Source organism: Rhinichthys klamathensis, unplaced genomic scaffold (assembly GCF_029890125.1).
Source record: "Rhinichthys klamathensis goyatoka isolate OS25496 unplaced genomic scaffold, OSU_Roscu_1.1 h1tg000760l_1, whole genome shotgun sequence".
NCBI classification, from domain to species: domain Eukaryota; kingdom Metazoa; phylum Chordata; class Actinopteri; order Cypriniformes; family Leuciscidae; genus Rhinichthys; species Rhinichthys klamathensis.
This window is the reverse complement of record NW_026607164.1, coordinates 250051-262198: the sequence shown is the minus strand read 5'-3', so window position 1 is coordinate 262198 and position 12148 is coordinate 250051. Positions and strand designations below refer to the sequence as shown.

Sequence of the window (12148 nt, the reverse complement as noted above, 5' to 3'; positions counted from 1 at the left end):
AGGGAATGGGCGAGAGGAAAAGATAGTTTTGGTGTGTCAAACTGGTAGAAAATTTCTGATGAGGGAAAATTAAGAAGGAAAAACCATATAAATGGATGAAACAAATGAAGAGAAATGAATGTGTTTCTTGCGTAACCAGTAATGTGTGTGTGTGTGTGTGTGTGCAGTAGTGCAACTCACTGCTTCAAGATCAGACAACTTATTAATGTCATCCTTCCATCTTCTGTCTCCTTCATTATTTTTTCTGCCTGATCTTTGAGTCTCACTCTTTGTCTCTTGCACAGACCCGGAGTCAAGAGGCTTCTGCTTATCTGTTCTGCCTTGGGTTGCTATGGAAACTGCCCGGACGGTCAGGATTTGGAGTTCGGCTCTTCGTTCAAGTCTTAATATCTCCCTTAACCTTGTCAGGACACACGCTCACACGTAAATAAGACCCCCCGATAACTATCCGTGAATGTCATCGCTCTTCATAAACTTCTATTTATTCATTAAATGTTAGTCTGTGTGTGTCAGATTTCTTCAACAGCACCAACATTGTAGTTATAAACAAGCAACACAATTTCAATCTCTCTTTAACCTGTAGTGAATCTCATAAAAAAGGCTATATTTCAGCTCAAAATTAAAAGAAATATGGTTTTGCTTAAGGAAAACAAACTCCCAGTGTAGAACATGATTCTGGATAAATTGAGAATCATGATTTTTTGCTTTCAAACTGAGATTATGATTCTCTCGTGATCCTGAACAGACAACTAAACAAAATAACATGTAATTTACTAGAAGTTCTGACAAAAAAATGTTTAATTGCTGCAGTCTATTTAAAATATTGAATTAATCTGAATAAATTATTTTAAAAGTGAATGATTCAATGACTCACTCATAAACAATTCACTTGTTTCATTAGCCTACTGGATGAATCAGCATTTTTGAACGAATCTCTTAAATGAATGATTCAATTACAAATGCATTTTTTAAGTCACTTGTCACCACGCTGTAACGATGTAATCCATACAATCTTTATCTGAAGCGTCAAGTCTCTTTCAAAAGGTGATTTACTCTATGTAGATTCCTACCACACACATCAGTGTTTACATGTGATTCTTCTGTGATAATCTGAATCATCGTAACACAGAAATACTGATACTGTGTGCTTGAAAAGCTGTATACATGACAACTGCTCTCTCTGCGCCAATGTTCACTGTGACCGTACTTGTCAAAGGTTTAATAGACATAGACGAATCATTGACGAGGAATACGATCACGTGGGTGTTTGAATCGAGATCGCGATCTTATAATGATTAAATTGATTAATCGTGCAGCTAATCTCCCAGTTGTCATTACCATGATGCAAAAGAAATAATGCTATATTAGGTAACACTTTACTTGAAGGGGTGTGCATAAGACTGACATGACACCTTCATAACCATGACATGACATATGTCATGAATATGAAGTAGGGTTTATGCATGTTTATGACAACTGTCATTAAGTGTCTTTCGCTCAATAATGACATTTTGAATGCAAATATGACATTGTTTAAGATGTCTTTGTTATGACATCTTGACATAAACCATAACATCATAACCTGTCAGTGTCTTTGTCATGACAACTTGACATTAAATTAAATTAAACTGTCATGTGGTTGGTTTTGACATAGGCTGTCATGAGGCCATTATAACTGTGTCATGAATATTTTTCGTGACCTCAACTACAGTGGTACACATTCAATTTGTCATTAAAAAGTTATAATGGCTTCATGACAGCCAATGTCAAAACCAACCACATGACAGTTTAATGTAATTTTAACCAATAAAGCTAAGTGGTTTCTTAAGTTTGATAATTAATCTGCTAGGTTATGTTTATGACAGGTTGTGTTGTCTTAGTAATGTCAAGTTGTCATGACAAAGCCACTGACAGGTTATGATGTATTTGTTTATGTCAAGGTGTCATAACAAAGACATTTCAAACAATGTCATATTTGCATTAAAAATGTCATAACTGAGCGAATGACACTTAATGACAGTTGTCATAAACATGCATACAACTTCCTTCATATTCATAACATGTGTCATGTCATGATTATGAAGGTGTCATGTTAGTCTTATGCACACCCCTTCAAGTAAAGTGTTACCCTATATTATTTAAAAAAAAGAAGTATTTATACATAATGGCAGTATATTTACACTTTTGATCTTTAAAAAAGTATTTGAAATCATTCAAAAATACTGTATTAGAGCAGGTTTACACACGTTTTTGCTGTTGAGAACACGAGACGCAGGTTGGAATGAAAAACTACAACACAAGGTCTAGAGACATTTCCTTTAAAAATTTAACAATTTTAACTTAAGCACATTTTTACAACACCATGTCATGCAAAAGACGCAAGCGCAGCGGTTAAACGCATCCATCTAGTGCGTCTAGTGTGTTTACACTGAAAAACACTGGAAATGTAGCGCAGTGGAATGGAAAAACATTCCTTTTTGGGATTAACAAAACCACTATGCAAGTATATCTATTTTCTTTTTTCGTTGATTTTATGGTAAAAAGTGACCCTAAAATGATTTCCAGAGATTCAGCCTCTTATGATTATTTTTTAAGTACTGTAAAGGTACTTACAATTCTTTTAAGAAAAAAGTACTATACACTCTAAAAAAATGCAGGGTTGTTTTAACCCAAATTTGGGTCAAATATGAACAAACCCAACTGTTGGGTTACAAATCTATTTAAAAAATGTATTTAACCCAACGACTGGGTTTGTCCATATTTGACCCAAATTTGGGTTAAAACAACCCTGCATTTTTTAGAGTGTAAAATACTACAGTAATGAACTATAATTTATCTCTTGTAAAGTACTGTATGACTACCATATTTAATATGATACTCCACGTGATATCTCCCTATATATATATATATATATATATATATCTTTTCAAATATCTTTTAAATCTCATCTTTTCCACTCTCCTCCTCCAAAAACACTCACTTTATTGTCACGGTTACATTTTATATTTTCTCCGTCTCTCTGTCTCTCTCTTAATGACTTTGTGAGCACCTGATATATCAATCACATATTTAGCAGAATTTCCTTTTTCAGAATACACTCCAGACCGAAGTCTATAGTGAGAAAGAGCAAGAGATTAACAGAAATGAGAGAAAGATCTGAAAAGCAGCAGATGAACAAGGACAAAGAACAAGAGTGAAAGCTAGAATCAAATATCCACTGGATTTCAGAGATGTGTGTTTTGTATATACTGCAATTGGTTGGGGTCAAGACACCGTTTTCACTGTCAGCCAGAGAGATGCAGTGCAAGTGTTAAGCCTAAATCATCACCTCCATGGCAACCACTGTCACGGTAACGGGTGTGTGTGTGTGTGTGTGTGTGGGGGGGGGGGAACTACCTAAAAAGCTAAAGAGAGAGTAAGACGTGTGTGTAAATAATGAATTTATAACTATCTTTCCCCCCACCCCAGCCCTTTCACTGTGTATGTGTGTGTGTCTGTGTGTTTGTGCGTGACACATATTATGTGACAGGTGATACAGAAATAATGAACTGTAGTTTAGATAAGCTGGATCCAATAGGGTTTCCGACAGATGCTAACAACAGCAAGCATTCAGACATAAATATGAGCTAAACTGAGCTTGTCGTTGAGCCAGTCGTTGAAACCAATTTAAATATACAAAACACATACAAATATTTAAAGGGAGATTTATAGTTCTGTCACCCTCAGACTGGCTCTTTCAGCTTTTAGATGTGCAACTCACCTTTTTTTTTTTTTTACAACTTTCAGTGTAAACACGCACACATCTCTATAAAGAGATATTTTGAGTATCCTTTGGCATTTTCACTGTTTCACACATATTATGTGAATAGCACAATACAGTCCAGACCAAATTAATAAAGTCAGTAAAATGACATTAAAAATGCAATCAAATATAACATAATCCATGAAAATGAAAATGACATTCACCCAGGATTGAAGTATGAGACTGCCCGAATCTAATTGAAATTACATTATGCAACACTTCATTATAAGGTTCAATTGGAAACCATTTAATGCATTAAGTATCATGAACTAACAATTCTTTTTTTTTTTTTTTTTTTACTGCATTTCTTAATACAAGTTAATTTAGGTCTAGGGGTTTGACTGGTGCGAAAGGTCCCAGGTTCAAATCCCGGACGAGCCCCCAATTTATTACGTTCCTATATATATATATATATATATATATGTGTGTGTGTGTGTGTTTTTAATTAATGTTCATTCATATTACATTACCTACTATAAAATCTAAAAAAAGTATTAGTAAATGTAAAATTAACATTAACCAAGTTTTTATAAATTCTAGTTGACAATACCTGTTTTTCCTAATGTTAACGAATTGAAACTTTTTGGAAAGTGTTAACAATTACTTTTTTATTGACTCCTTGTAATTTAAAAGTGCTGCCTATGCAATGTGAATACAGCTATTTAAGATATATCAGAATAGAGTGAACATTTATTAATTCAAAGTTTGTGATGGGCCATAACACAATAATTGCATGGATTATTCATATTTAGGAAATTCCGTCTCAACACGTGCGTATGCACATGGATTTGTAAACATCGTTCTAATCATCGTATTCTAAGTGACCGCATGGTTATAAATTTGCATAAAACACGCCCAAACCATGCCCATATATGGGCTTTCCGCACATGCTTTCCTCTCGTCACTCTCAGCAAACATCTAAAGACGTGTTCTCGCCTGAGAACACACAGTAAGATCCTCGAGCAATGCCAAGAGTGCTTCAAACTCAATACACACCTTTTATACAGACATTACAGACGTCTGATTAGCCAACATATGCGTATGTATCTCCGTCTTTATGCAGAGGAGCTATAACACGTACGCCTTTTCTTACTCTTTTACTGTATATATACAGTAAATGTATGCGTGTATAAAATAATGAAATATATTTAGACTGAAATATGTATAAATTACATCTTAACACATTTATCAGAGTATGTGATTTTTGCGCACATGTGGTTTCAGTTGTTCCTAATTTTTGTTGTAAATTTAGATTTTTTTTTTACGAAAGTTATTGATGAATCATAATTTGTTTGTGAAAATATTCGTACACAGATTTCACACACAAATCCGTGTGTACACGTGGTAAGTGAATGAGACCCAATGTCAGCCTTTTTTAAAGATTTGCAAATTTCAATTTCACCAAACTGAATAATTTTTTTTTTCTTTTTTTTTTTTCAGATTGTTGATATTACGAATTGAGAATTTTAAATGAGTAAAAAAAAATAGAGCTTAATAAAACATTTTGTATAAATCTTAATGGACCATTTAGCTTATGTGATTCGTATTCATAAATTCAAATCCATTCAGATTTATACAAAATGTTTTATTGAGCTCTAGTTTTTTTAAACTAAAATTCTTAATCTATAATATGAATAATATGTAAGAATTATTCAATTCAATTTAATGGAATTTGACTATACAATTGAAATCCGCAAATCTTAGTGTATTAAAAATACCTTCCAATGGCTTATAAAATCTTCGAATGACCTACACAACCTTCAAATGACCTGTGCAATATACAACCTTTAAAAGGTATGAATTATGCATCTTCCTAAAGTCTAAAAATGAAATTGAATTCTTTCAGTTGGATGTGGTGTGACTGTAAATTGAATCCATAACTCTAATGAGCAAAGCATCTGTGTCTGAACGAGTGACAGCCTGTGAGGAGGCCAGGGGTTTTATCTAAATTATAGTTTGAGTCACGTCACTCATTCTCATTTGAGATGATAGAGGATCTGCAGTTCCTTCGCCTCAGTGCTCATATTGCAGGCTCGCGATAGAAGCTGATAGTGGAGTGCATGATGAGATGTGCTGATGTTAATTGTGTCCTGTCACTGCTGCTGTAAATCCTGCAGCACACACACACACACACACATTTCTCCTGTGTGGAGACTAGCATGCATCAGGTGTCCTTGTGGCCCAGGTATGGCACGACTCAGACATAATGACTTCAATTAAAGCTTGCCTTTAGAAAAAGTGCTTAGCAACACTACTGAGAAAGCTAGGGGGCGATATCTTTATGAACACCACCATTCAAAAGTGTCGGGTCAAAGATTTTTGAATGTTTTTGAAACAACTCTCGTACAATGTAAATTATGAAGCTGAATTTTCAGCATCATTACTCCAGTCTTCATTGTCACATGATCCTTCAGAAATCTTTCTAATGTGTTGATTTATTCTGATTATTTTTTAATGAATAGACAGTAAAAAGAACAGCATTTATTTGTAACATTATAAATGTCTTTACTGTCAATTTAATGCATCTTTCCTATATAAAAATAAAACTGACCTCAAAATTTTGAACATTATCTCAGATGATATAATATATTATTACGATCAGAGCGGTATTAATCTGGCACAAAATACTTAGGGATCTCAATAAGGGTGACAGTATTAAACTTGAATGCATAATTTTATGCTAATTACAACTAATCAAACTAGAAAGCACTATAAATTCTGGAACTGAGTTGAAAAATGTGATGACCAACAAGGTTTACCTAAATATTGTGCTAAAAAAAAAAGATTAGCTTCACATGAATCGGTGATGGATTTTAGTGAATCTGTTTGTTCAGACAAAAAGTTATTATACAATGAGAATCACCTAATTTACACAAACTGTTTCACAAAAAGATACCCACTTGATTTGCATGAAGTGAACCAAATTTGCATGAGTGATTTGCTAAACTGAAGAGAAATTCAGATTTCTCAACACTACATACAAAAAAGTTCCACAGTGAGTTTGTGCCCCTATTGGTTTTTTAATATGACCTGTGTGATATAGCTGTTTGTGAATGTAAAAGGTCTGCAAAGTTGCATGATAAATAAAATTAACTAAATAAAAGAAAGAATCGATTCTGCACTGACGAAATGAGTCGTTAGTTATTCCAGTCTCACTTCCTGTTATAAAACTACGTTACAATGCAACTCATTTGCATAAAGCCAGTCTATGGTCTTCGTTGGCTGTCCGTGAACAGCGTCTGCTTTGACCTCAAACACTGTAGTTGTAGCTGAGACTGGAAGAGTTTGGTTCGTGTTGTTCATGTCGAGAAGACGCTGTTTTCAGCGCTGAGAATCCACTGTGATGCACTTCAAAAGAACGAGGACTCGTGCGGGAATCGATATGGAAAAATCTGACGCCATCGTGTTTTTTGACCTCGGATGCATGTAAACCTATTGTAGGAGGCTCTAAAACAAAACCAAGAACCTTTAAAAGAGCATAATAGATCAATCACAACAGACTAGACCGTCTGACCAATCAGAGCAGAGTAAACTCTCAGAAAGGAGTGGTTTAGAGAGACTGAATCTTTGAGAAATGCGGTGATGTACAATGTATATTATGAGAAAATCAAAGTCTTTTTTGACCTTGGATGCATGTGACCCTATTGTAGGAGACTCCAAAACCAAATCAAGAGCCTTTAAAATAGCATACCAGGGGATCTTTGAATTAACAGGTCGCCGCTGAGGCCACTGCGTCTTCACTGCTCATCACACCAGAAAGACATTTTTCATCAATAATTTAGAAACGCATACTCTCTCTCTCTCTCTGCCTCAATTTGAAATTCCTTGCGCTTAGCATTATATCTAGAGGGGGAAAGTCTTGAGTATATGAGAAGACAAACAGACAGGGAGAGAAAGACATTCACAAACAAATATAAGCACTCTCTTTTGCATGGCAGAAAGAACTGAGCCGAGAGGCTGACATGTCTAAGCTTCACTATCTGCGCTAAGCTTCGAATCCAAGTACATAAGGCACTAATACGCCAGAGAAAGCCACTCCCAGGGCCTTCGAAGAACTGAGTCAGCCTGTGTCCCTTCAGCTGGATCTGGGTGCATTACCAATACAAGCTGGCACCAACTATTTTGCACTTTAGTAGTAATGCTTTGAACAGCGCAAGTGCCTTTCTTTTTTATTCCCTTTTCGCTTTTTTAATTTTTAGATTAAGCACAAGTCTAAAGGCCGCCTTATCCCCGCTCTGGGCAGTGTTAAAGTAAGAAATGGACAAATATATTTCTAACTGCCATGGCCCAATAAAACTGTCAGAGCCAACGCTAATCTGCATGAATATATCACTCTTCAATATTTTACTCTTGTAAAATAATAAAAGAAAGAGAGATAGAGAGGAAATGAGAAAGGATTTAGCGCTTACAACTCAAAAACGCTCTTGCAAGACCTCATATTACCCCTGACGACTTCCCTAACTATTCGCATTCAGCTTTGCGGTCAAAACTAATGAAGAAACTCTGACTAATGACAATAGAAGGTAGGTTCCCCGAAGAGCTATTCTGATCCAGGATTCACTTTAAGTGACTCATATATTAAGAGCAATTAAGCAGAAATTGACCTTTAGCCTGTAGTTGGTGCACTGTGGGATTCGGTGATGCTTTTTTCTATAGAAGATCAATGACGCAATTCACCCAGATTTAACCATTAACTAAAAGTTAACTATCTTGACCAGGCTGCTAAAAGTGACCCCACATTAATGTTGTAGTTGAAAACATTGCCTTGCCAGTTAATGCGCAAGCCATAATATACCGGGTTCAAATCAATATATTTCCTAGCCTGGGAAAACCAAGACAACTTCCGGCAAATTTAGATTTGCTCTGAAAGTTAGTCTGGCAAAGAGCTCATTCAAGCCCATTTCCAATCCGCCGAAATCGCGGCACCAATCAGAAACGTTGGGGCGGGCTTTACACGATGACGACAGCGCTGGGATTTTGAAGCAGATTTTGTAGCCTACATTACAAAGATGGATGCCGCCGTCGAACATCACTCGTTCCAATCAGCTATTTGCCAATCTGTTTTAAGCGATTTGAACGTTTCCTTTTTGTTAAAAACCGAGCAAAGAACAACACTCGGAGATGTTTCTGCCGCTCTGCATACGTCATCTCCTTCATCGCTCTGATTGGGTTTAGGTCTATCCGCGACGTCCGTTGGTGACGCCCCTCTGGAAATGATTTGTCTATGAAGCTTTGCCAGACCATAACTCAGTTACAACTGAGAATGGTCTGGTTTTAACCAGGCTATATATTTCCCCATCTCATTCCCTCAATAATTTCTAGTCATCGCCCGTACTATCCACAGTGGTACATTTTCCCTCAAATGAATCAGTGAATTGGTTCGTTTAGACAAATGTTATGCTTGTTGCACATGAATTGATTCACACATCATGAACCACTTGATTCACATGAACAGTCCCAATGAACTGATTCAAACATCACAAACCACTTGATTCACATGAACAGTCCCAATGAACTGATTCACTAAACTGAATCCCAAAGATGTGTGCACACATGATTTAAAAAAGTACATAAATACATAAATAAGAGTATAGCCTGATCGTAGATAATCACAAAGGATGTGTTCACACTTGGCATGTTTGGTTGGATTAAAACGAACCCTGGTGCGATTGCTCTGTTAGTGCGGTTCATTTCAATAACTGTGAGCGTTTCCATCCGAACCCTGGTGCCACTAAACACTAAAAGATGAGTCTCGGTCCTCTTCCAAACGAACTCTGAGAACTCGCGAAGAGCTTATAAAATGTGTAAAGGAGTCAAAATAGCGACAAGAATCATTTCGTCACACACACTTCTGATGCCTGTACCGAACTGTGATGGGCAACATCATGACTATGATGAGAAAAACAGGTGTGCTTGAGCATTCTGGTCTTTTAGGGTCACATCTTGTGACATCACATCCTGTTTTTGGTTCGTTTACACGTCTTTGGTCCGTGTTGCGTTCATATTTCAGTCGAACCGCCCAGAATTCGTTTGAAAGTGGACTGAGACTCATCTTTTCAGCGTCTCGGTCCTCTTGTTTGGTGGCAGCAGGGTTCAGATATCAGCGTTCACACTTATTCAAATGAGCCGCACAAACAGAGCAATCGCACCAAAGTTCGTTTTAATCTAACCAAACATGACAAGTGTGAACACACCCGAAATGTATTATTTACAACCAAGATAACCGAACTACAAGTGTGAACACACCCTAAATGATCCTCCTTAAATGTCCTCGTGTGCTTCCAGACCTGCATGAAGAGTTAATGGGGAAGAAATTGAAGTGCACTTACCCAGAACTCCCAGCCTATAGTTCATGGTGACTACAATGACATTGCCATATGCCGCAAGCACGCTGGCATCAAACATGTTTCCGGTTCCTTCCATATAAGAGCCACCGTGAATAAACAGCATGACAGGTTTCTTCCTGCGGTCACGGATGTCTGAAAAAAAGTCACAACGAGGAGAAAGACAGGGTTGTGTAAGCGAAAACTACAGAAAGATTTGAGTCACTTTGTGAAGCTACATGATTTTTATCTGAGATCCTTTGTTTGAGAGTAAATAGCTGGTCGTTAGGTCACTTTTGACACTAATAAGCTCTTACTCTTTAAGACATAACAACACATACACACACTCACACACACCGAGACAGATGCAGACGCAGCTGCAATGGAGCGTCGCTATAGTAACTGCCTGAATTTGATTTCCCAATCTACCCAACAGAGGCCATTCCATCAAAGTGACTCGCTCCCATTGACTGTTGCCATGGAGATCTATTACACAGACACACATACGTTCACTTTTCGAACCCCTTGACACCTTCAATCACCACCTGAATCTCAGTCGATTTCATTAAAGCAGATAAACTGATAAAGTCAGGTGCTCAGAGATGCAGCATCAGTGAACACACACACACACACACACACACGAATCTAAAGCGTTTCTAAAGTAGAGCATCAAACAGACGGTCCGTCAAGAAGGATTTCTGACTTATTCGCGCATAAAACACACACAGACATGTGCTATCATACATGACTGGACAGACACACAGTTGCTGTCACATGCACACACTTTTGACATATGTGATTCCAAGTTTCACTTGATACACACATTTATTTCAATCACGGTCAAACCAGAACACTTTTCCAAAATAAAATGAAATGAATGATTGAGCGATGAGCGTCTCCGTCTTTCAGTGAAACTGCATCTGTGAAAACATTAATCAGACACATTCTGATAAATAAAACTATACATAGATAAAACTAAAGAAAGATAGATAGAAAAAAAACAATAGAGAAAGATAGATCGAATGATAAAATGATTGAACGATAGATAGAGAGATAGATAGAACGATAGATGGAACAATAGAACGACAGACAGAGATGGATGGATAGATAGATAGATAGATATATAGATAGACAGACAGACTGACTGACAAATAGAAAGGATAGATAGACTAAACATAGATATAAAGAACAATATAGATATAGATAGAATGATTGAACAACGCTATATAATGATAGATAAACGACACAGATAGATAGAAAATACAATATCAAGATATAATGATAAATATAATGACAGACACACAGACAGACGATGATAGATAGATAGATAGATAGATAGATAGATAGATAGATAGATAGATAGATAGATAGATAGATAGATAGATAGATAGATAGATAGATAGATAGATAGATAGATAGATAGATAGATAGATAGATAGATAGATAGATAGATAGAAAGACAGACAGACAGACAGATAGAAAACCGAGATAGATAGATAGATAGATAGATAGATAGATAGATAGATAGATAGATAGATAGATAGATAGATAGATAGATAGATAGATAGATAGATAGATAGATAGAAAACCGATGGATGGATGGGTGGATAGAATGATAATAGAAAATAGAAATAAAACAGCAGACAGATAGATGATAGACAGATAAATAGATAGATAGATATACTAAAGATAGATAGAAAGAACAATATAGATAGAATGAAAGAATGATAAATAGAACAGCAGACAGACAGATGGATAGATAATAAATAGATAGATATTACCATCTACAGTATCAAATTGAAGTCTCCATACTTTAGAACTGCACCGATCACAAAAACAAGACGACACATTATGAATTTGCTGCTCATATTTTCACTAGTAAGTTTTTATTAACTCTCCAATTACATTTTCTTATTTACCTCTGTGTATTGATTGACAGGTGTTAATTTTGCCCAGCAGGAGACGTCTTTCAAACTCTCCATCTCTACTGTAGACCTGTGTGCATTTCAGACCTGTTTTTGCT

General features: G+C 36.2%; 1 protein-coding gene across 2 annotated transcripts in view; it reads right to left on the bottom strand.

Annotated features, from left to right (window-relative positions):
• nlgn2a (neuroligin 2a) overlaps nt 1–12148 on the bottom strand; it is a 229095-nt gene that overhangs the window by 86436 nt on the left and 130511 nt on the right. For both annotated transcript variants that reach the window (XM_056242851.1, XM_056242852.1), the window contains one exon: nt 10132–10281. In XM_056242851.1, the coding sequence (XP_056098826.1) occupies nt 10132–10281 (150 nt within the window). The remainder of the gene's footprint in view (nt 1–10131; nt 10282–12148) is intronic.